General features: G+C 42.5%; 1 protein-coding gene across 9 annotated transcripts in view; it reads right to left on the minus strand.

The window, feature by feature from the left end:
• Positions 1-25016, minus strand: part of MICAL3 (microtubule associated monooxygenase, calponin and LIM domain containing 3) — a 197910-nt gene that overhangs the window by 93487 nt on the left and 79407 nt on the right. For all 9 annotated transcript variants that reach the window (XM_032349271.1, XM_032349272.1, XM_032349273.1 and 6 more), the window contains 15 exons: positions 20954-21294; positions 19240-19447; positions 17205-17321; positions 16703-16804; positions 15950-16105; positions 14854-14954; positions 11627-11884; positions 11191-11306; positions 10059-10185; positions 8971-9067; positions 6452-6599; positions 4225-4421; positions 2140-2252; positions 1988-2050; positions 1329-1502 (listed from right to left, as the gene is read on the minus strand). In XM_032349271.1, the coding sequence (XP_032205162.1) occupies positions 1329-1502; positions 1988-2050; positions 2140-2252; positions 4225-4421; positions 6452-6599; positions 8971-9067; positions 10059-10185; positions 11191-11306; positions 11627-11884; positions 14854-14954; positions 15950-16105; positions 16703-16804; positions 17205-17321; positions 19240-19447; positions 20954-21217 (2241 nt within the window). In that variant the 5' untranslated portion in view covers positions 21218-21294. The remainder of the gene's footprint in view (positions 1-1328; positions 1503-1987; positions 2051-2139; positions 2253-4224; positions 4422-6451; positions 6600-8970; positions 9068-10058; positions 10186-11190; positions 11307-11626; positions 11885-14853; positions 14955-15949; positions 16106-16702; positions 16805-17204; positions 17322-19239; positions 19448-20953; positions 21295-25016) is intronic.

A 25016-nucleotide genomic window follows, 5' to 3' on the forward strand; every position in this document is an offset into this window, starting at 1 on the left:
GCTGTAATTTTCACTCTCCTCTTCCCTAGCTCAAAGCTCTGAACCTAAACTACTAATTCTGGTTTGGAAAACTAAACTTTCTACTCAAAATGAGGAACACAACCTTCTCTTAGGGGCAAACTTCCTCCCAAGGAGAGCTTTCCAGACCTCCTGAGATGGGGCAGATCCCACAGTTGCCAGAGCTGCAACCTCAGATGTCTACCAATGAACAGTATTTATTCCTCTCTATGAGCCACAATACATACGACTGGAGTGTAAAAATTAATAACCAAAGGCTAAATGTGAGAAGAAGTTAATTCTGGCCAGACTCCAAGCAAAGTCAGTACCCCTCTCACCCCTGAACCTTGGAACAATGGCTGATATGTATGGAAAAATCTGAAGAAAGAGAGTAAAACAATAAAAAGAATGGGCTCCCTTTCCTTTGGATGTTCTCTCAGGTCACTGGGAGCTCTGTCAGAAACTTCCTGTGCTTTCTCCAAATCCCAGCACCTCCTCTTATAAGAAGTCTCAGTGACTTTCAAATAAGCAAGAGGGGAGGGATGACCTAACAAAGACATCTCAAGTCAAATGCTCCTGTCTAGCACTCTCAAGTTAGTATCCATGATGACTCTTTAAAATGTTCATAATTCCTGACCTAGTTCAAGGATAGCCTATGAAAACCATCCACAACACACAAAAGAAGATTTCTCACAAGAACATTTTTTATCTTTATACTTCATCATGAAAGATGAACATCAAAAACATCCAACACCAGAGGAAGAGTTAAGAAAAGCACAGACACACATGTATTGGAAGATGCTTGTAGAGTTTGGAACAACATGGGAATATGCCCAAAGTTACGTGAACAAAGCAGAACAGAAAGTGTATCTTCCAAATGACCTCAACTATAAAAACAAAAATGCACTGAAAACAGACAAGAAAGAAATATAAAAAAGTGTTAACAGAATTAGAGGTGTTTTGATTACCTTTATTATTCTCTCCAGCATTTTCCTCAGTAAGCATCTATCTCTTTAATAATTCGAATTGTGCACATATGTGAGCATATAAATATGTACAGATATTTATAAAACTTCAAATCCCTCTTCTGGATTTTTGCCACAGACACCTCAGACATGAATGGTGAGGAGAAAGCAGTGCTGAAAGCATGGGAGGAGCTTATCAAAAGCTTTTCTCGGCCACAGTCAGACAAGGAGAAAACCAGACACAGTCATGAGGGTGTGAACGCTCGGCCGAGACACACCCTGTCCCACTTCATTTGACTGAGAAGATCCCTCCTTCTTATATGGCCAAACCAAGCATGGATGGGTGAGATACGAAGTGGGGCTTACCTGTCTCCTCATGCCAGTGGACTGTGGGGGTGCATTCTCTTCAAATTTGGCCAACAACTGGGTCGCCATGTACTTCACTTTGTTCTGATTGCCAAGGGCCACATCCATCCTCCTGTCTGTCAGGGTGCTCACCAGTGTGGGCCTTCCTCCTCTGTAACCACGGGGCACATCCTCCTGACAAACACCAACACCCAAGAACTGGCCTTGGTTAAGAAGTCCCCCACAGATGCCCTTCCCTCAAAGGAGTACAGCCAGTGCCTGGCATGGCAGCTGCTATTTTTGCTTTAGTTAAGCTTAACAGCTCTCTTCAAGGTTCTAAACTCCAGAGGCAGTCAGCAAGACTTTGGTGCATGGGGCAGTATAAAGAGGTACCTGGACTTGGGCTGGTGTTGTCCTATCTCAAGAAAGCCACTGCCCCCAGCAAAATGTAAAATTCTGAAGAGAGAGGAAAGCACTAGTGCACACACGTGTGTGTATGCTTCCTTAGATGCTCTCCAAAACACTGTACAAAGGCAAGAGCCTGCTGAAAAAGCAGCTGCTCACAGAAATTCTCATAAAAATGAATATGAAAAGATCTAACAATATCAATTTGGAAATTAATTTCAGCCCCAATGGGCAATTCACTATGACCATTCTAGCAAATCCCAGCTAAATCTTACCTCTTCCGATTGACTGGTCTTTCTCCTCTTTCCAGCACCATCCAAGTCCTTTTCCTTTTTATCCTATATCAAGAGAGGAGGGAGACTGCATTATCCTAGTCACCATACCTCACCTGTAGCTTTGTAGCAGGTCAAAAACCTCCTCTATTTACCTTGGGAGAACGCTTCCGAGAGATGGTCTGCCCAAGTTTGCTGAGGAAGGAGATGGGGGATTTGGTGCTGGCTATAAGAACTGCTTTGTCCTCGGCATTTAGGTCCAGGGCATCTGTGAACAGGAAGTAATGTTGAGCACAGCCCTGGAGGGGGCTTCAAAGTACTGACCAGAACTACACTCCTTGCAGGTGGCTCACAGAACCCCAGAAAACTTTAAAGGTTCATCTGCGGGACGCCTGGGTGGCTCAGTTGGTTAAGCAGCTGCCTTCGGCTCAGGTCATGATCCCAGCGTCCTGGGAACGAGTCCCACATCAGGCTCCTTGCTCCATGGGGAGCCTGCTTCTCCCTCTGACTCTGCCTTCCACTCTGTCTGCCTGTGCTCGCTCTTGCTCGCTCTCTCTCTGACAAAGAAATAAATAAAAAATCTTAAAAAAAAAAAAATAAAGGTTCATCTGCTCTGACAAAAGCAAAGGAACTCAGTAAAGAAATGCACACTATGGTCTGGATGTTGAGCTTTCTTCTCCATCCATGTTAACAAAACCAACTCTTTTTTCCAATCCACTACAGTCACAAAACCCTCCACTTTTCGCTTTTCAAACATTGGAATCTGCCTATGATTGTTAGTTACAAAAGACTGCTAAAGCCTCACTGTTGTGATAAAAACTTCAAGGTAGAGGGAGAAAGGGAGGAAGGGTACATAGCTCAGGGTCACTGGCTTTGATGATGCAGGCAACCATGTACACAGGCACACATAAGAGGAAGGCTCTCCCTAAACAGGGATTTGATTTGAGAGTTGTGGATTCCTGTTCTAAGAACTGCATATCTGATCAGAAAAAGCTATGGACATCTATAAGAGTACACAGGCTAGAAGACACTGTGGAACCACAAACTCTATGGATTGCAATATTTTATTAGTAATAACAATAATTTAAAAAGTAATCAAAATGAATAATATACTGCTGATATTAAATGCCTGTTTGCCAAACACTCTCTTTAGCTCATCAGTTTCATGTTATATGTACATAAAATCCAGTTTATGGATGGCGAAACTGAGGCACAGGGAAATTTAGTAACTTGCCTAAGGTCAAACAGGTGCAAGTACTGGGAAGTAAATCCAGGTTGGGTACCATGGTCAACACTCTAAAGCAATATGTGTACTGACTTACTTCAAGGGACAATAAATGATAACAGGAATATTTTTTGGTAGCATTTTGGTAGACTGAGGTAGCAGGCTAAGGGCCAAAGACTTGGAAAAACACTAAAAGGTTGGAGAAGAGAGAGAAGCCAGAAAAGGAACAGTTACAGAAGAAAGAGAATGAAGCTAACAAGTACAGGACCACAGAGGCCAATGAGAAGAGAGAATTTCAAGAAAAAGAATACCATTCCATAGTGCTGAATAATGCAGAAAAGCCAAGTGAGTGAGAGAAGCAAAAGGAGAAAAGAATGCAAATTCGATGATTCTTCACGACTGTATATAGTTTTTGGAAGAGCAGTTAAAACAGAAGCCGGGGGGTGCCTGGGTGGCTCAGTGGGTTAAAGCCTCTGCCTTCAGCTCAGGTCATGATCAGGCTCTCTGCTCAGTAGGGAGCCTGCTTCCCCCGTCTCTCTCTACCTGCCTCTCTGCCTACTTGTGATCTGTCAAATAAAATCTTAAAAAAAAAAAAAAAAAAAAAAAAAGAAGAAGCCAGGTCGCAAAGTGTTGCGAAGTTTAGGCCTTAGGAGGCAGAGGTCCTACTAAGAACAAACCACTTTTTTAAAAAAGGCTGGCTCTGAGAGGAAGGGTGTAAGGAAGTAGCAGAGTCAAGGAAAACATTTTGCAAAGGAATGATTTTTGCAAACCCATAGACTTAGTGAGAAAGATTTGGGGAAAGAAATAATGGCTGAGAACACACTAGTCAAGAAGGAAAAAATAATGAAGCAAAGTTCCAGGGCCTTCCCCAGACTGCCAACCAATAATAATACAGAGTAAGTGCAGGTTTGCTTCTGGTGGTACTAATGAAGGACGTGGTTAGAAGGGAAGAAAGAAAAGCCAGGAAAAACAGAAAAAATGGAGGCCTTCCATATCCGTGCCCGCCAGCCCTTACCACTGGACGGGAGTGAGTCCTTGAACATCTCATAGAACTGAGTCAGGTACATCACCATAGAAAGCTTGTCAGGCTCCCCCACCGAGGCCATTTCTTTGCCTGTCATAATGGGAGAAATGCCCAATTCCTTCTCAGCAATATCAAAGGCCAGCTGGTTATTCTTCTCCACATTTTGCTCATCCAAAGAATCAAAATCTCTAAGAAAAACAGAAGGAGAAAAACATAAGAAGGGTTGCTTATCCTCAGGTCAGAAAACACTATCAGTAGAGTCATCATCATTTTCTTCGTCTTCCAGCTAAAATCCAGGGTGCGGGGTTTACTGCAATTTGAGAGCCAACCTGCTCTTCTCCCCTTTTGGTCTCCTCCCTTACACCAATAAAATGCAAATCACCCTCAAGGAGAAGAAATGACTAAAGATCTACCCAGAAAGTAAAAAAGGAGGGAAAAGTTGAAGAACTACTCTCATTTTCCCAATAATGTAAACTTCTTACTAATAGGTAAGCCCAAGAATAGGAACTATCTTTAATATGTATCCTCTTGTACCTTGTATGTGATCTGTACATATTACACTAATGCTCGATAATGAATATCCTATTTGGATCAGACTGCTTCTAAAGGCTTAGGACTATCACTCGCTGTGTCATTTGGACCAGACGAGCTGTTGATGCACTCAATCAGCTCTGGTAAATCTTATTCAGCCTTCTACATGAAGGGAAATTCCAAAACCTTCCTCAAAAGATGTTTCTGAGGCTAAATTTCCCGTTTTCCCAAGTACTTAAATGAACAAACACTTTCCGCTGTGTCTCAAACTTCTTGCCATTCAATGAAGTAAAGACTGAGACCATTCTTCTTTAAGGGGTGATTTCAGATCAACTGGCAGGCCTTATTTTGTGTTAACTTACTACTGACTCTGTAGCAAGGTTTTCATTTTTCTAAATGCTTTTTCTTTATAGATTAAGTCTATCAAACCAGGAAGGCCTCATCCTGAATGACGTTATTGTAGTCTAAACGGTGCCAAATCACCTACCCCCGCTGCTTTGTGTCTGTTACATGGAACTTCCCTAGACCTTCTGCAGGCAGCCTTCTCCCTCTACCACCCCCCAACCTCACCTGCTAGCTTCCCTTCAGCTCCTTTTGCTTCCATCTCCTTTTCTTTCCTGCCTTCCCTTTGGAAGAGAACAGATTCACCCAGTCTTCTGCCATTCATCACAATCCTTCTTAAAGTACTCCTTTTTCTTCTCCTGTCCTTTCTTGATGGGGGGGGGGGGGGGACCCTACATTCATTTACCAACCTTTGCATTACCAATGGGACAGGAGCACTGGAGATCACTTAGCTTTATCTAAATAAATCAGAAATTCTTATTCCAAAACCATATATGTAAAGCAGTTTCTAGTAGCTCTGGCCTTATCAATTTATAACCTAATATAAACAGGAACTATGTTTCTTAGGTTTCCTTAAGCAATCATTAAAGCAAATGCACAAATTTGGGCCCTAATGAAAAGGACAGGCAGCCAAAATAATTCAACAGTCTTTTCTCCTGTTTCTGGATCTTCCTGTTTGGCTTCCATGGTAACGAATGCCTATGGGAGAAATCTGAAGGCACTGGTCTCTGTAATTGACCTGGGGTCATCTTACTGTAGTGATTTTGCATTTAGGTGAGTAAAGAATGGCCAAAAAAGAGGGTGTCACTGATATAAGCGAGTTAAGGTGGCCTGAATCTTATGGGCCTGGGCATAGTATATTTGCAAAAGGCACAATTCTTAACAGAGAAAATACCAATGAACCATGATAAATTGGTAAGTATTCACTGCTTTCGAGTTTCTTGGTAGTGACATATTTGCCTTCAGCCAGCCAAATGTTCTAGTGAGGTTTTCCTTATGACCACCAGCATATCTGGGAAATAGCTGGCCGAAATGAAGAGTTCAACCTGGGGCCAATAAACAGAGTTTTCCTTTGTGTGATGTTAATAGGCCCAGGTGGGTATTAAAACTAGTTTTTGACCTTCTGAGTGCTGTGATTTTTAAAACTTCAGCTGGATTCAGCTACACGATGCTTGACACAAGTTTTAAATATAACTAACTTGAAATTAATCACTGCCTCCTAGAAAAAAGTATCTTGCTATGTATCTCATTCTAGGAAGAAATGCAAAATTTGGCTACCTGATAGCAAAACACTCTGAGATCCTGAGCAAATACAAAATGAAACACAAAGTTTGTCACAACTTACATCAGATCAGGGCGGTATCTATGGATGATCGCACATAAGGCCAGTCCACTTTTCCAAGACATAGTGAGATCTGTCACATTTACCCCTGCATAGCCATCTGTCTGCCTTTGGCACCAACCCAGCAGTTTGCTTGAACGAGCTACAGACTCTAAAACAACAACAAAAAAATCATCAGAAGTGTGGTCACCTGGTAGTATTGATGTAGGATCCTCCTTGTAGTACACATATCGGTTTAAAAACTTACTAAAGGCAGGAACGAAACAGTTATCATTGTTTTTCAAAAGTAAAAAGCTACGTAATTGGTATCATAATAGTGGAATTTTAGGTAGATAAGAAACTACCAAATTTACCCAGTATCTGATGTCAACACCAGTCCCTCTAATAGAATGATAAGTCACAAGAGGAATGATCTGGATCTGCTGGTCCTGAAGCCCAGGGTCCCTGCAGCACTCTTGGATACTGACTTAGCTGGAAGATCACCATCTACTGACCAGTTACCCCCACCTAAAGAAGGTCTAGAAGCGCGGCTTGGCAGCTAGCTGAAGAAGCTCCTTCCCTTCAAATTATGGGAGGAGTACAGCAGTAAAGAGTCTGTTCTCTCTAGCAATACGTTAAACCAATAATGCACGAAGCCCACTCTTACATGTTCCAGGGTACAGAGTGATTTGGCAAATGAACAAACTCCGTAGTATTACACTGGCAAGGCCAAAGACCCTGGACCAGAACAGTCCCCCAGGCCAGGACTGGTACTCCATATTATAAATGATCACAACTTGAAAAAGTGAACACATCAACACATACACTTGAATGTTTTCCAGTTCACTGCTGTGTCTTCTTGAACATGGATGGCATTTCTAAAAGTCCATTTTTCTTAACTGCATCAGAGGAGCTCTGATATGGAGCATTTAGAACAATCTGTGAATTCCTATTTGTGTCCAAGAATGTCTGCTCTCTTACCTTTGGCAGCTGGAAATATCTAACCTTGTCTGAAGTCATTTAGTGACTTGGGAACATAAGATAAAAACTGTGGGGGCGCCTGGGTGGCTCGGTGGGTTAAGCCGCTGCCTTCAGCTCAGGTCATGATCTCAGGGTCCTGGGATCGAGTCCCGCATCGGGCTCTCTGCTCAGCAGGGAGTCTGCTTCCTCCTCTCTCTCTGCCTGCCTCTCTGCCTACTTGTGATCTCTCTCTGTCAAATAAATAAATAAAATCTTTATAAAAAAAAAAAAAAAAAAAAAACTGTGTATCATAAAAACCCTGTTTCATTTAAGTCTTTCAGTGAAAATGTATTCTAAAACTATACAGAGAAACACTCCTGCTGTTATCATCATAAATCATTAATTTACTTCCGAAATTAACTTTGTTCAGATGTCTCCCAAATCTGTTTTTCCACCAACCCAATAGGTACTGGGCAACTTCAACATTCCAGGCTCTAAAATGATAGTGACAAAGGTTTACTGCCTGCTTTCAAGTAGATGACACCTGAGTGGACATAGACGAAAATGCTTCCAACTGCCTGTTGGTTGTGAAATCCACCCTGATATTGCAATAACATGTCAAACTTAAAACAGACTCAAACCTTCTATCCTCCTGCTTCCTTGTCCAAACTGATGGCGGCACCACCTGCAACCATCTCTTGCCCATGCAACCAAACTGCTGATGCCTATTGTTTCTGGCTCTTGAATATACTCTCACTTGCATAATGAATAACGACAATGACAAAATGGCTGCCATTTGTCAGCATGGTGGAAGTAGCTATTTCTTATGCCCATTTAACAGACAAGGAAACCAAAGTTCAGAGGTGCAAAATAACCTGTTCTGGCCCACAAATTTCACAAATGGCAAAGCTTAAACTGGGACACAGTTGCACCTGGCTCCAAAGTCAGAGTTCTAACTATGCTCCACTCCCTTGTCCATCCTCGACATGAGCATCAGATTCAGGCCTTCACCGCCGTTAGCTTGACTGCTACAATGTACTTCTAACTAGTGGCCCTGCCTCTCGCATTTCCCTTCTCCATCCCATCTTCCATGTAGCTGACTAGGTACATTCATTTTGCTCTCCTTTTAAAAAAATCTACAGGGGCCCTTCAGTGAACACAAAATATGCTTTTATCCCTCATAACTGTATCCTGGCAATGTCGTAGTACTCAGCTAAAACACCACTGCTTTTTCTTAAAGTCTCCCCCAGAAACCTTAGTTGGTGTGGATGTGTGCTCACTTCCTCTCTCTCAACAGCATTTATACCTGATTTCTCTGGGTTCTGCCCTGATATTCCCGACATTTCTGGCTAGGCAATTCTTTGCTGTGGGGAGCTGACCTGTGCACTGTAGGAGGTTTAGCACCCTCCCCCAGTCATGACAATCTAAAATGTCTGCAAATGCTACCATATGTTCCCCGGGGGCCAAAATCACCCCAGTTGAGATTCATGGCCTTATACAGTACTGTGTGCACTACCAGCTCAGTAAGTACAGACTTCTCTGAATAGGGTACTTGCATTTAATAGGTCATTGCCAGAACTCACCATTGCGAGTCAACTTTGGGGTAGTTCGGGAATTCACCAGGTTCTCCATTTCCAGATGAATATCTTTTGTTTCCCCAGTATCGTATAAATGGCGCACCTGGCAGAAAGTTAAGAAGGAAAATCAAACACCACTTAACAAGTTCCCACCTGAGAGCAAAATGCAAGACTAAGATAGCAGGTTGGGCAAAGTTCAGATAAAAGCTAAGACAATGACCTTTAAATCCTTTCTGGAATGTGGTGGGGTTACATGTAAACAAATACAGGTTAGTGTAAAAAAGTCGCGCTAAAAATTAGCTACTCAGCCAAGGAGGGCCCCTTGATAGTCACTATTGAACCATTAATACTGCCCATTGATAGCAGGTCTCACAGGCCCCTTAAATAGAGGTATACAGAAGGCTTAGAGCCATAAACTTCAGCTAGAAAGTGAATAAAAAATTATACAAGTACAGAGGCAAATATGTTGAACGGGCCGCTTTCTAAAAACAGTTGGGTTCTTTGGGATTATAGCGCTTTGTCAAATGTCATTCTCAATGCAATTTTAAGGCTTTAGAGATTGTGAGAAATGACTCAGCAGTGTAACAGAACTGACCAATAGTATCTTTAACTTGCACAGAAGGTACTAATTTTCAAAGTCTGTTCAAGTGAACAATCTCATTTGCCCTCACAATGGTCTCGTGAATAGCAGGACTATCACCTCCACTTTACTGATGAAGAAACTGGGGTTCAGAGAAGACGGGATGACAAATCCACATCAAAGTGATGGGCGGCAATAATGCAAGAAGTCCCATTTCCTGAGTAGTGAGCAAGTACTCTCTCCCCTACAACATGCAGCTTGAATGAGAAAGCCCTGGAGAAAGACCTGGATCCTGGATTTGGTAACATGGGATCTTCTGGCAAGTAATTCACCAACTCCCTCCCTTAGCTGCTCAATCCACTGAGGGAAAGTGATACCATTCCAGGGAGACATCTACTTGGATTATGAACGGAGTGTATGTATACGGTATTAACAGACATATTTCAGTGTTTCAGAGGCCTGATCCGTCCTGAATATGGGCTTAGATGTAGATAACTGACTAGAAGGCTCTTACCTGGCTCGGGCGGAGGAAGTTGACGTTAATGTTGGGGTATCTGGTGACAGGGTCAATGCTGTATTGGCTGAAGTTTTTACTCACATTCTCAGGGGTGGTCTGAGGCAGCAACCTATAAATGCTTTCTCTGCAAGAACATACAACAATTTACTCAGAGCAGTGACAAGCACCATACATATCTCCTTCTCCTTTGATAATATTCCTATTTTCTGTCAATATCCCAAATAATCTGAAGGATATGACAAGTCCTCATCATTGGCCATTTTTCTCCAAACCTACATCAGCCCTTGCTCCCATTCCACTACTCTAGTGATTCCACAGGCACTGGACTGGTTGAGGACCAGTAGCAAGAGCAAGTACATCATGGTGGGTTGGGATAAAAAGCCTGATTCTAATTTAAAAGGCAAATAATTTACTCTTTTGTTTTTTCAAGTAGGCCAATATTTAAGAAAACCACAGATGAAAAAAGAACTTGCCACTAAACTTGCCCAGAGTACCTTAGATAACAGACTTAAAATGCTATCAACCACCGACTACACCCAGGAAATCTTATTTCTCTAGTTTTTCTGGTCAGGGCATTTGTTCTTTATTAGCAAACAAATCCTAGAATTCTTACCTCATATGCAATAATCTGCTTCAACATATCTGACATTTGAAAGTTTAAGAAATATTTGCAAGCAATTTGGGATTTTCTTTTGAATCCAAAGTCACTTCGTATTTCTTTTCTTATGTCCCCCTGGTATGTCCCCTGCTACCACACTGATTTCATTAGTGCAAGTCTTTCTACTTTAAGGATGGGAAGATTTAATGTACTATGCTTATGTATTTGTTCATGTGACTGCCATAAAGGTAACAGATACTATTCCTTAAAGGAATACAAAGATTCAGATACCATCTGTCAGTAATAAATTTAATTTGGAAAGAAATAAGAGCACTTAAATTAGATAGTCTTTATATATCTATGACTTTTAATCATTATCTTGCTTTTCTTCTCTTAAATATGAAAACATCTTTAATTAAGAAAGCACGAGAGAGAGAGAGAGAGAGAGAGAAGGAAGAAAACCTGTATTCTGCTTGAGGAGCAAACCAATCATCACTCCCGGGAAAGGGACCTGTGGCTACTTCCCATTACCTCTCGGCCAGGACCTCCAAGGGGCTTGTTCCTAGAGACCAACTTCGTACCATCCAGGCTGAGTCCATAGCAGCTAGAAATCCTCGGGCTATTCCTGTCCCCATTGGCCAAAAAGGCTATGAAGGAACAGAAAACAAAGAATAAAAATAAATTACCTTTTAATAGAGGGAAACTAAACTAAGAGAGAAAGTCTGTTGTTGACGGTACTGTTTGGCAACTGTTCATAAACCGGCAGAACAAATCACAAAAGCTGCAGAGCTTCCATCCATAGTGAGCAACCTCCTTACTTCCTGGGGTATCTCTGCAGGGAGTCTACCTCTGCTGCACCATGCTATAGGCACTCGCTCTGCAACCTGGGATACTCCCGTTGTTCCTCATTATCACTGCTTCCTTACTACTGTCTCTACTATAAAGTGCTGCCGTCCTTACCACTCACCTCTAGGAGGCTGTCCCCAACCAGGGCCACTAGTAACTGGTGTCCATTCTGCTCCCGCACCAAGGCAGCATTCTCAGAGGCATACATACAAGTGAAGTCGAACATGGCCACATCAGGCTGCCCGTAGTGATTGATGGCAAAATCCAGAGATGGCAGCTGCTGCTGAGTGGAGAAGTCAGCCGCCTCCCTGGCATAGTTCAGCAGAGCCTCTTGGTCCACATTCTCCCGGGAAAGCAAGAGCTCTGTGTCAGCGTAGTCCTGTCTCCAGAGAGAGAAGAGGGTCGAAGGAAAAGCCCCGCTAGAGCCACACTATACATGTCAGATGTCTACACAAATGAAAGAGAAAAGGGGAGGCTGTTTCCTTTGAAAAATTTTTTATTTATTTATTTTTTTAAAAAGATTATTTATTTATTTGAGAGAGAGAAAGCAGAGAGACAGCACAGGAAGGGGCGGGTGCAGAGGGAGGAGGAGAAGCAGGCTCCCCACTGGGTAGGCTAGGACCTTGGGATCATGACCTGAGCTGAGCTGAAGGTAAATGTTTAACTGTCTTAGCCACCCAGGTGACCTTCTTTTAATAAATAAATAAATTCATAAAAATATGTATTTATTTATTTATTTATTTGAGAGAGATAGAGAGCATGGTGGGGATGGGGAGGGCGAGAGGGAGAGAGACAGAATCCCAAGTAGACTCCCTGCTGAGCATGAACACTGATGACCCCACTACCCTAAGATTGTGACCTAAGCCAAAATCAAGAGTCAGATGCTCAACCAACTGAGCCACCTGGGTGCCCCATGGGGGAGACTGTTTCTAAAAGAGCACAGGTTTGCTGCCTGGTGTTTCCATTTACTTTGGGCACGTCATACTTCTTTAATCTTGCCTAATTCAACTCATGGGGTTGTTCTGAATACCAAATAAAATAATTTATGTGATGGTACTTTCTAAATTGAAAACGTATTTTATAATTTATGTTATATTGGCAATTGTTATCTTCTGGATAGCAAATAGTTTCTGGCAAATGGGAACATATGAAATACTCAGCATTGTGTAATTCATCAAACCCAAAGGATGCACCTGAAAGCTCTAGTGCCAAAAAGATGTGAGGTGGGAGCAACAGCAGCCAGGGGGTGAGAAGAAATACACTGAAAATGGAACAGAGGTTTTCAAAATAAGATTCTGAAAGACTCCATAGAAACCCACCAACAAAGAAAAACAATGATGAGAGGAAAATGGGCTTTCCACATAAAGGAGTGAAAAATTCCTTTTTGGTTTTGGAGATTCCTGGCTTACTGAGCCAGATCTCTATTCTCCTAAAGTGGGGCCTATGGTTTGTTTCCAAGTGTCCCTGATGGTACTTCCAGCTACCACTACAAGATGTTAACAGTCAAAACACAAATACTCAAGTTGGTCCTTGAAACCGTGTTTGTTCAACATCGAGTAAGTGACTACAACTGGTTTAGTATTAGCAGCACACATAGAAACATGGTCCCTGCCTTCTAGAAGAATAAACAAAAAGCAAAAGTGTATCAGGTCTGGGCATTCTAGACTGTTCCTATATATCGGTATGCCTTCAAGATACTGCAAGTTCAGTGTCAGATCACCACAATGTGAATGTCACAATAAAGTGAATGTCAGAACTTGCAGTCAAATGAGTTTTTTTTGTTTCCCAGTAAATATAAGTTATATTTATACTATGCTGTAAAAAGTGTGTAGTAGCATTATGTGTAAAAATACAATGAACCTACCTTAACTAAAAAATACTTTATTGCTAAAAAATGCTAACCATTATTGGAGTTTTCAGCAAGTTATAATCTCTGATCACAGAGCACCATAACAAATATAATAATGAAAATGCCTGAAGTACTGTCAAGAATTACCAAAATATAACACAGAAACATGAAATGAGCAAGTGCTTTTGGAAAAATTGCACCAATTCTCTTGTTCAGTGCGAGGATGCCACAAACCCTCAATTTTGTAAAAACAAATAAATAAATAAATAAAAAGCACTAACTGTGAAGCACAATAAAACAATAATTTCAACTAATAACCACTATTTTGCCTAAGATGATAGATTTGTCTTAATTTAGTCTACAGCTTACCCCCGGGTTCACTGGCTATTTCTTACTGATATAGCTTCAAACCAAGTACATCTTGCCATCTTGCTTATGCTTTTGGCAGAATGGGCTGCATGAACTGCTCTGTCCTGCTTCTCCTCACGTACATAAAGGAGCTCAAGGCTGAGAAACAGATAATGAGGTCTGTGACTGGGAAGAGGCTGTGCAGCAGGCACGTGTTCACTGGCTTGCCCCCATCACTGGCTTGCCCCCAATGGTGCTCTCAGATATGGCAACAGTATAACTCAGTGCTGCAGAGACAAAGGCACCCTGAACTTCAGCCAGAGTCTGTGGTAAGACCTGTAGAGGCCTGAATCAGCACATCTGGTGCCTCTTCCTTCCAAGTCATCACATGGGAATAGTAATTCTGATTCAGACTGAGCACCATATAAGACTTAAGAGACTCTCCTTAAAGAACCACCTATCCTGTGGTTCTGTGATTTCATATTCTGTTCATCACCTCAGGGAATGTCATACAATTATCCACCTGGAAAAAAGGCTGAAGCAGACCTCTCGTGATTGTTAGGTCAAGAAGAGGTCTAAATATACCTTGATCCAGCCAGTGTTCCCTAGACTTCTGAGACATAACTGCAGTAAAACCAGAACCATTCTCAGACTTCCAGGTCAAACTCCCTTCCCCCTACTACCCTATCCCAAAAGACGACCTATTAACCAACTACTAATCAGTCATATGCAGAATTAGTTATAATGACATACCAAATCTCCTAAAATTTAACTGGGTATCCAAAATAACTGAGATCTGAGATTTGCTTTAGAACAATCCAATGGCAGGAGTGGGGAGTGGGGTGAGGTACTACTGAAATAAAACTGGCCATGTGTTGACAATTGTTAAAGCGAGATAGTGGGCAAGGTGGGGGGGGGTTCACTATATGATTCTCTCTACTTTTGTTTACATCTGAAATTCTCCATAACAAAAGAATTTTTAGAAGTTAAACTAAAAAACATTAGAGGAGTACATGTTTCCAGGAGATGAATTGGGTGCTCATTTTCCTTCCCTTGCAGGAAAAACTCATCAGACAATAAAATTCTTTCTCTTAGTGGTCACATTACCTAGTACAACATAAAAAGAGATTTGAAAGAAATCCATTACTCACATGCAGTATCACCCCTTTGTCTAGCAAACTCTGCTTTTTGGCTGTCATAACAAAATAGTGTGTGTCATCTTTGTAGTAGACAATATTCTCCAAGTCGATACCTGCAACCAGAAAGCAAATCTGTCACATGTGGGCTTGCTGAAATGAAGGTACGTTAGGGCAGCCAGAATGTTTATATGTGTCCACAGAGACCAGGCTGTAACACTCTAGGCAGAGAAAGTGAAAATAAAAAGATGTCTGAGCCCAGATTCTTTCTTCCTGCATATTCTGTTCATGAGAAGAGGGGGAGCTATGTTTATACCTGCACTGCTCTGTAATTCACTTGATACCCTAAGTTATCCTAAAAACCATGATCAATAGTAAGCAGAAATAGAAGGACTGGAAGAAAAAGAAAGGTCAACTTCCAGTAAGAGGTCAGGGTTAGTTTTCAAGTTAAACATCTTGATAGTCATCAAAGCAACTGGGAGAATCACCTCTGCTCTTCTGTCTGGAAGCAGAGCGTGAACTACTGATGTTTTTAAGTCAATAATAATTCAATAATCTAAAAAACAGATATAATGGAAAGCAATCATGTTCGAGAAAACAGAGAAATGAAATCTGATGCACACTTTTGCAGCAGCAAAATAAGTTAATTTATTCAAAAGCTATCATACAATAATCTCATTCCTATCTAGCACGTGGTTTACTTCATGCCCAAACTGGAACACCAGGAGACTGTATACTCAGTATCTAAAGTCAGGTTCTAGAAAACCAGAGAACTACCCTACCCATCAGTAGCTTACTGCATCGAGCACCATCACTTAGAGCCACAGCATAGTGGAGAGGGTTGGAGAAGAGTTGGCAAAAGGCAGAACAGCCCCTTAAAAACAAACGAATAAATAGAAACTAAGCCCCGAGCAGCCCTGTCACTGTAAAGAGGATAAAGAACACTAGAAGAGGAGACAGTGGTAAGGAAAGCACTAGAGAAAGAGCGAGCAGGGGGGCAAACAATAGCAATAATGCCAATGACCACCCACTCTACCAAACCCTCTGAGAGAAAGATCACAAGTAGTTATTTAAATTCTATCCCTATTGCTTTGGAGACATCTACACCAACCTGTGGCTTCCCTCAGTTCCTGGAAAAATTTTTGGTTGAATATAAAAGCCACTCCACTGATCTCCTCCACTTTGGCTTCTGCTGTTGTATTTCGGTTAATAAAATTTGCTGTAATGGCAATGGCCAGCTTGCCACGAAATTCCTTCCGGCGAAATCCTGGAAGGAAAGAAATTTTCAGAGGAGACCAAGGCTCTCTAGAGAAGAAGGATGATCACCTCAAACAGGAACAGGTGTTGATGAAGACATCGGGGAACATGCGGGATGGGAATCAATGGGAAAATTTTAGGGCAATTCTTCTCTATCTGAAAATAAGGTGTTTACCTGCCAAAAAATACATGAATTTCAGGAAGGAAGTCAAAGTCTCCCACGCACTAACAATGTGAAATCTAACTGACCAGAATACTACTCAGTGCAATGGATTCCACTCAAAGAAAGAAAGAAAAGAAAGAAAAGAAAAAAAAAGAAGAGAAAGAAAAGACACCAGTTTTCTAAACATAGATATAATCCTGCAGTGTCAACCAATTAATTACCTCTTAGTGCCCTAACAAGGGTGCCCTGTAAGAAGAGAACCCAAATACTAGTTGGCTAGTGCAAGGCTGGGTCTATCATTCAGTGAGAATAGATAGCACACATAAGCAGATACTAAGGAATGTGGATTCTTTGATGATACAAACTCTCCCCACAGGGCTGGGTGGTGGGTGGGGGTCACCCTTCACTCTGCTGTGAACCAGGCAAAGCAGCATTGACCAATACCTTCCAAGGTGTTCCTACGGCCATCCCCTCCGATGATCACTTCAAACTCATATTCTGACACAGGATGGGTTTTGGGGTGGACCAGTGCCCGCCAACCTATCCCTGTGGACCAAAATGAAGGTCATTACCCAGACTATATTCATACACCTAAGACACCTCTAGATACAAACTGCACAAAACCCCAAAGTGAAAACACTAGGAGTAAAAGCATGGGATACAAAACACAGGGAAAAAAGCCTTGGAAAAGGCTCACAAAAGAATATTCCCCACAACATAATTTATTATAATGAATACAAGTGCTTGCAACATCTAATACTATGTCAAAAGCCTCCTCATGAAGCCAAAAGTTCCTTGAAAGAGATAGGCTGTACAACTGAAGAAACCTCTTTAACTAGTTCTGAAAACAACCCACAGATTCTTATACTTTTCTCCATTGAGCTCATCTTTTTCTCACACACTCCATGCCCTTTTATCCTTCTTTCATTTGTTCAACCTAACTCACGTTCATTTTCTTGGTCCTCAGGAGGCTGTACAAGACCTTGGAATTCCACATTGACATGGATCTCAATGCCCAGGATCAGGGCGACTTTCAAAAGTATTAGTTGAAGCTGACGGATACCTGCAGGAACAAAAAGATGATACCAGTGAGGGTACACTAAAAGGAGAGTATTAGTCAGCAATTACTGCTTGGATTCTTACCCGCCCACCAACACAGTTTATCCAGATTCTCAAAGCCTCCCGTAGCTGGAGATATTTTCCAAGCCACAGTCTATAGCTTCTTTCTTTCTTTCTTTTTTTTTTTTTAAGGGCAAATACAATTCAGTGCAAGAGATGTTCTAAAAAGACATGCAAGGCCATGCCGACCTTTTGGGCTGGGTGTTCAAAACAACCTAAAGCTCTGAGACAACACAGATTGTGGCCAACCGGAGACCTTCTTTTCCATCTTCCCCCGAATCCATCAGAGCCACAGTCATCTAGCGGAATCCACTATCCTCACAGGACAAGGGATTTACCATAGAAGGCAAAATGTGTGCGCCCTGCAGTGGGTTTTCCAGTTTGATACAAAAGGGCTGCATGACTTCCTGAGATTTCCACAGCATCTCCCTTTCACCCTGATCTAATACACTCTTATAAAGTGAGAAGGGGAAACCTTCATCCAGCCTTAGTCTTTTACCATTCCCTCTCCCACCACTGGTTTACAGGCACAGAAACTGAGGCTCAAAATGAGTGAAAATCTTGCTCCTTATCAAAGCAAGATTTATTTATTCTGTGTCTAATGAGTGACCACCAAGTGTCAGACATGGTAGCAGCCCCAGGTCTACTGAGATAAAAATCTAGTCCCTGATGTAGGACTCTCTCAGCTCCGAAACAAATTCCACATAAGGCAGACAAATCCAGACAAATCAAATGACCTTGGTCCTCTCTTAAGACCAATCTCACCTGCAGCCTCTGACTAATGTGGTGCGTACAGGTCCTCACCTAAGTCATCTTGGTTTTCTGCCCCAGCTTATCACAACCACCACCCTTCTGAGTCACACTCCTAAAGGCTCATTAAATCCCCTTCTAGCACACATTTAATATTTGCAGACAACTAGATTCCAAGATGCTTTACATATTATAGCCCAACAGATGGGCAGAGTGCTTCCTCTGTCAATGGACTGTGGCAGCTGCTGGCCAATGTTTGGTGAACTGGCACAACCACTACGAAGAGCAAACAGTCCAACGGTTTGATGTATTTGCAGGACACATCTGGAGGAGCTCAGAACAAAAGTTCCTTGATAAGAATCTCCTGGAATCATTTACAATGATTAATAAACAAGACTCAAAACTTCATAATGTAGACATCGTCTATTCTCAATCACCTTTCAGACACGCCACTTGACAGTCATGGAGAGAAAACCACTGTCTGCACTGACCTGTATCTACTCTATAGGATCTCAGAGAAGCACAGGTCCAAGTTGAGCTTGGAGATGACAAAATTTCAGCCAGAGTTATCCACACTGTAGACCTCACGAGAATCACCTAACCAAATGAATCTCGTTACTGATTTGCCATTGGTGACTAAACTAGGAGGCTGCTTCTAAAACTGTGCTTTCCCCAGTACTGATGCCACAGCATTTTGTCCTTACATCAGTAGAGTATCTATCATATCATATTAGAGAGAGCCTCATGCTTTGTGCTTTTTCCACTGGCCTAAGAACCACCAGAGGGTCAAGGCTCAAACTGGTAGTGTTTCCTAGGCTGGACCAATGCCCATCCCACCCACTGCAAGTGCTCAGGAAGCATTCAAGACCTAACTTTAGAAATTCTTAAGTTAAGTTCATGTCATAGGAGATAACACTTGCGCTGCAGGTCAGTTAAGAGTCCTAGGTTATAAACCACCGCATCACAGGTATTTTGACTCCAAGCACAGTGGACATTAATGATACCAAAACAAATTGGGCTACTGAGTATGAATTCCTCAAATAATCTCTTTCTATTGAACAAGTGGGTAGGGGGCAGGCGTGGGATCCTGCAGGAGGACTAGTTTTACTTACTGATATGGTCGATAGCTCCAGCACAGAACTTGCCATAGAACTTCTTGGCACCCAGACCTCGCAGATCATGTATGGTGAATGGCCAGAGATGCAAGACATTGTTGCGGGAGAAGGCATCTCGTTTCTCAATAACGACCACCTTAGCTCCCAATAAGGATAAGTCAATGGCTGTACGAAGACCACAGGGCCCAGCTCCAATGATGAGACACTGAAAAACACATCTGATTTCAGGGCAAAGGCAGAACCTCTTAGGAAAGCTCACATTTCTGTAACAGTTTCATGATCTGATAACCATCATTCCCTAGAGCCTCCAAGTTAGGCTATTCACCTAAGAAATCTTCAGACCTGTCTGGGTCACAGGAGAGCAGTGGCTTGAGAGGAAAGCTGGTGATTGTTATGGACAGAGGAGACTGTTAACTGTTAGTGCTTCACATAAACCCAGCATGGGTTCACCTTGTAGGTCTGCAATATACTGAAGTGGTCATCGTTTCAATGAATGACTCGAAAAATCACATGTCACCTTTTATTAACAGGAGAGGACATTCTGAAAGGTTTCTAAGTCAAGCAGATTTCTGTCCAAGGAGACACAGATTATTAAATACATAGCTCAGAGTCCTGAAATGAATCTACCACTCAAGGATTCCCAGAAGGCAACTTCCAAGAGCCCAAGTTTTATGTGCTAAAAAGAGTTCTAAAATCACCATCTTAGGACTGAAAATCCAGGGAAATGATGTTAAAAACCCATATTCTAGAGGAGTACTCATGGTGAGAATGGACACTTAACTAATTTGTATTATTCTTAATAAAACACCGCACTCAATCATGCATCTCCGAATTTCTTGGATTTTGCTGATGAGTATCTACTAGAGGCAAACCCGCAGGGGAAGGGTCTCTAGGTCTCCACACAGGGCAAATTAAAGCTCATCAAAGGACATTAATAATCTAGTCATGAAGTCTATTCGTTTCATTTGCAATTTCGTTTCTGTGCTAGTTTTTTCCAAATTTCTCAAAAGAAGGTGTTTTCACATAAGGAGGAAAGCAGGAAATAGACTGTCCCTTCTCACTTCCCTGTTCCTACCCCCTGCACAGGTGACTGAATACCTCAGCTATTTCATGAAAACACTATTTCCCTAGATCATGAAGAAAGCAAAAGAAATATTTTGGCTCACAAAGCCCTTGTTTATCAAAACAAACCTTGGGAATACGGATGAAAAGAGGTCTGAAGATTGTGGCAGATCCCCAAGTTAGCAAATACTATCTAGACCATATTAGTCACTGAGTATGGAATGACGACTTTATAAAGATGACATGCCAGGCACCACGAAACCATGTTCAGACAGGATGCTAACATGGCATGGCTTTTTCTTTGCTAAGCAACCTGCATCCTCCTAACAGTGTGAAATTCAAAACAGAGCTCTCAGCGGGGGAAAAAGTTCCTATATCACTTGACTTCAGGGTTGTACTTAAATAGCTAAAACTCTGTTCAATGTGAATACATGAAATAAGAACAGGGTCTGGGATATGGAACAGTCAACTGAACACAGACTCTGTGAGTCTGACTTTCTGTACTAAGTCTCTGCTAGACTATCTAGTTCTCACCTGGTCTACCACTACTCAATCCCTTTCTTTGGCCTACTTGTCCTCACAATCTTTTCTCTTGTGGCTAAATCCTTAGGTCAGTGACCCCAAGGTCTGGGAGAAACCGAACCCTTACCTTGGTGTTAGTGCACGCTTTTCCCTTTTTGTAGTCTTTGTGGCTGCCCCGCTTGTCCAATTTTGCCCACAGCGCTTTGGCTTTCCAGTAGTTAAGCTTGGACTTGAGCTTGTGATAAAAGGAGCGGTAGTCCTTAGGCTTCAGTTCTAGGTGGTCACAGAGCTCTTGGAAGGCCTTGAGGGTCCCCTTGCAGGTGGTGGCCTGCACAAACCGGTCAAAGAGGATGTGAGCGCGATTCATCGTCTCGTTCTTACTGTCCTCCATCCTTCCCCACTCTCAGCACCCCCCAACAAAGGGGGCAGTGGGATGGCTGTTGATCCACTTGATTCTGTCACATTAATCTAACAAAAATAAAGAAATAAAAAGGAATCGTTAGCAAATCCAAATTTCTACCTATAAACGTTTTTTAGGAGATAGCTCCTTCTCAGATGAAGTTCTGAAGTATCACAGTCATTTATTCAACAAATGTATATCCTATACCTTCTGAATTCCAGGCACTATCTGTGACACTAGGGATGGAAAGATGAGTAAGACAATGTTGCTTTCAAGGGTCTTACAGCTTAGTGGGTGAGACAGACTCATAAATACAATGTTAAACGTACTTTGCTAAGTGTCATTAGAGAAGAGAGGTGTAAGGAATTTCGGAACGAAGATGATGAGTACCTAATTGTAGTGGGTCCTCGCTGAAGATGAACCTCTGAAAGGTGACAGGTGAGTCTTTCAGGGTAAGTCAGTGTTAGCCAGGCAGGGAAGAAGTGTGGAAGGTAGGAAAAGAAATAAAGTAGGAAGGCTTGTGAGTGAGTGACTTTTACAGATGAAAGACTCAAGAATGATTTTTGGGTTTCCAGCTTAGGCCACAGAGTAAATAATGACACCGAGCCAATGAATTAAAAATAGCAGAAAATAGAAGAACTCATTTGTGAGGGGAGAGTAGTGAGTACCCTTTGGCTTATTATGTCTGAGCTGCCTTAAGAGAGGTACTTGCTAGGCAGTATTCGAAGCTCGGGGAGGAGCCGGGAACCCAGGCCCAGATTCAGAAGTCATTAGCATACAGATGGTAGTTGCATCTTCAAAAGTGGTACAATCACACAAGGAGAGCCCATGGGAAGAGAGAGCCCATGGGCCCTGGGTGAGATCTGGGACTCGTCAACTTGTAAGAAATTGGTAGAGAAAGATGAGCTCTCTAAACAAGATTGTGAGGCACAGTGGAGAGAGTGCTGAGGAGAAGAAAAGGGCAGTGTCACATCAGTCTAAGAAGCACAAAGTTCAGAAGCTGCCAAGTCAGTAGGGTTTTTTTTTTTTTTTTTAAAGATTTTATTTATTTATTTATTTGACAGAGAGAAATCACAAGTAGATGGAGAGGCAGGCAGAGAGAGAGAGAGGGAAGCAGGCTCCCTGCTGAGCAGAGAGCCCGATGCGGGACTCGATCCCAGGAACCCGAGATCATGACCTGAGCGGAAGGCAGCAGCTTAACCCACTGAGCCACCCAGGCGCCCAAGTCAGTAGGGTTTTAAAGGACTGAAAAAGTCCTGCCCCTGTGTGTGGTACATAGCAGGGTGGGCAGACTTTACAGCCATTTCATTTTGCCCACAAACATATCTGAAAGTAATGATAATGTCTACACTTTCCACTTATCAAAAACACCTACACATCAACCACCCTATGTTTGCTGGACAGAAGCTTTAAGATGGGAGAAGGCACTTTACATGCTCCTCTAATGCACTCACTCCCTTGAGTCTGTTTCATCATTTTTGTAACACGTTTCACGCATGTATCATCACAACTTAGAACTCCTACTGGGAGGTAGGAGGCAAAGGGCCAAGAGTGAAAACTAAGGCATAGTAAGAACAGAGAAGCAGGTGAGGGCAAGGAGATGAGCACTTATATAGCTCCGAGCCCCCTGTGCCAGATATTGGTTGCATGACCTTGGGCAAGTTACTTTGCCTTACTAGGTCTCGATTTTCCCTGGTGTGACAAGGGGGTTACACTGGATGGTCCCTAAACTCTTCTTCCAATTCTGAAGTTCTCCGAATTTAGTACTAAGAAAATCCTCACGGTCACAGTGCTCACTCCTGGTGTTCTAGTCTGAACTAGCTCCATCATAGGCACACTAGTGTGTGACACTAGTGTCACACTTGCTACTAGTGTGACAAACAGGGCTGCACGGAAACTTTGCTTTAAAGAAGACTCACTCTTGGAGATGGGGGGAAACAGAAGAAGGGGGGGGGGTGTTGATCCACTGTAGTCAGGAGGGATACAGAGGTAAGAAGTGACTCACTCAGTTTTTAGAGAAGCAACCCAAGAGTACTGGGAACCATCAAACTGTATGTGCTGAAGAAATCAACTGTCAGAAGAAGGCACCAAGCTCTGGACGTGGATGAGACCATGTTCTGTCCCAAAGCTCTTACATTGGGTAAGCGTCTGTGCAACAGAATCCCCCCTTGTGAAGAAGTAACATCCTTCGTCTCTATTCCTTACCATGATATTTTAAGGCTAAACCACATCAAGAGGAGACCTGTCTTAAGCTTCGTGGGAGAAAACAATAGCTATCCACTGAGAACAGACACTCTCCCTTTATGTCAGACCCGGCACTCTTCACCCAGAACACACCGACTTGACTTCTCATCTCAGATATATACTTACTCAACAACCTCTCCTGGCTCTCGATAGGAAAACTACACTGCTACAAAACACAGCTTGTCTCAATAGCCACTTGGCCAAGAGTCCATCAAGAAACGGAATTAACTGGAACTAACCTCCAGATCCTCCTAAATAAAAGTTTATTCTAGGAAACAATATGCATCAAGAGAAGTATTTTAAAATTCCTAAAAAGAGCCCATTCTTTTTCTTACATGCCAAGGCTTATCTTAGAAATGGTACGTAGTAAAAAGAGGTCTTGCAAGAGCAGAAAAAAGACATGTCTATCCAAAGGCAGAAGGGTAACAGGTAACAACTGATGACTGGAAACAAAGGTCCCAGAGTGACTGCCTCTTGCCTTCCTTGTGTAGATTTCTGTGGCTTTATTTGCATTTTTGGCAAACAGACAGCATTTTGCAATCCTGAACCTGCATGCCCGACCTCTGTTCATAGTCGACTTTGACTCCACCAGAGTCATAATATTTGGAAAGCCTTGAAAACACCTGGTCTGATCACTCTGCCTCTTGTCAAAGAAGAAAATGATTTCTTTTTGTTCCTAAAAAGCAGTCACCTCCCACTCCTTGCCAGCATTTGGAGCACTCAGTAGCAGGATGTTCTTGCTGAAACCAACACATTAAAAATCCTGCAACTCTGGGGCACCTGGGTGGCTCAGTTGGTTAAGCATCTGTGTCTTGGTTTTGGCTTGGGTCGTGATCCCAGGGTCCTGAGATCAAGTCCCGAGTTTGGCTCCATGTTGAGTGTGGAGTCTGCTGGAGATTCTCTTCCTCTCCCACTGCCCCCACCCCCTCGCTTGCATGCATGCAGGCGCTCTTTCTCTCCCACTCAAACAAATAAAATCTTAAAAAAAATTCCTGCAACATTGTTTCTAAAAGCCTTTCCTCTGTCATAATGCCTGTCTTAAGCTTACAACTCCCTAAAGTGTCTTGGGCATTTATTTTCAAAGAAAAATTCTGCTTTGTACACTAATACCTCCTTGGTTGGCTGTCGCCCACTCTGAAATATTCACTTCCACAGAGCCACTAACCACCACAGAGAGTTTCCAAACCAACCTCCACCCCAGATGAACACCTTCATTAATAACTGGCCCCCAATCCTTCTGTTGACTTTCAGGTTTCAGCCACAGCTCCCAGACAGCTGCACACAGTCTGCTCACAAGCAGCAGTCAAGTATTAAATGCACAGTCTAAGGGACTTTGACCTGCAGGTCACTAATGACAACAGATAAATAGAGGTAAGTTGGTTCCTGGAACAATGCGACAAGCACCCACGGTAAGAGTACACAAGATTAATTCCCCTGGGTTGCCTCACTTTTCCTACTTTGCAAGCCAAATGACCACAGCAGGAAGATACTCCCCAGTGCTACAGCACTACTCTGTACCTCTGTTGGACTGGGACTGTGTCACTTA

The sequence above is a fragment of the Mustela erminea genome, chromosome 6 (assembly GCF_009829155.1).
Source record: "Mustela erminea isolate mMusErm1 chromosome 6, mMusErm1.Pri, whole genome shotgun sequence".
Classification (NCBI taxonomy): domain Eukaryota; kingdom Metazoa; phylum Chordata; class Mammalia; order Carnivora; family Mustelidae; genus Mustela; species Mustela erminea.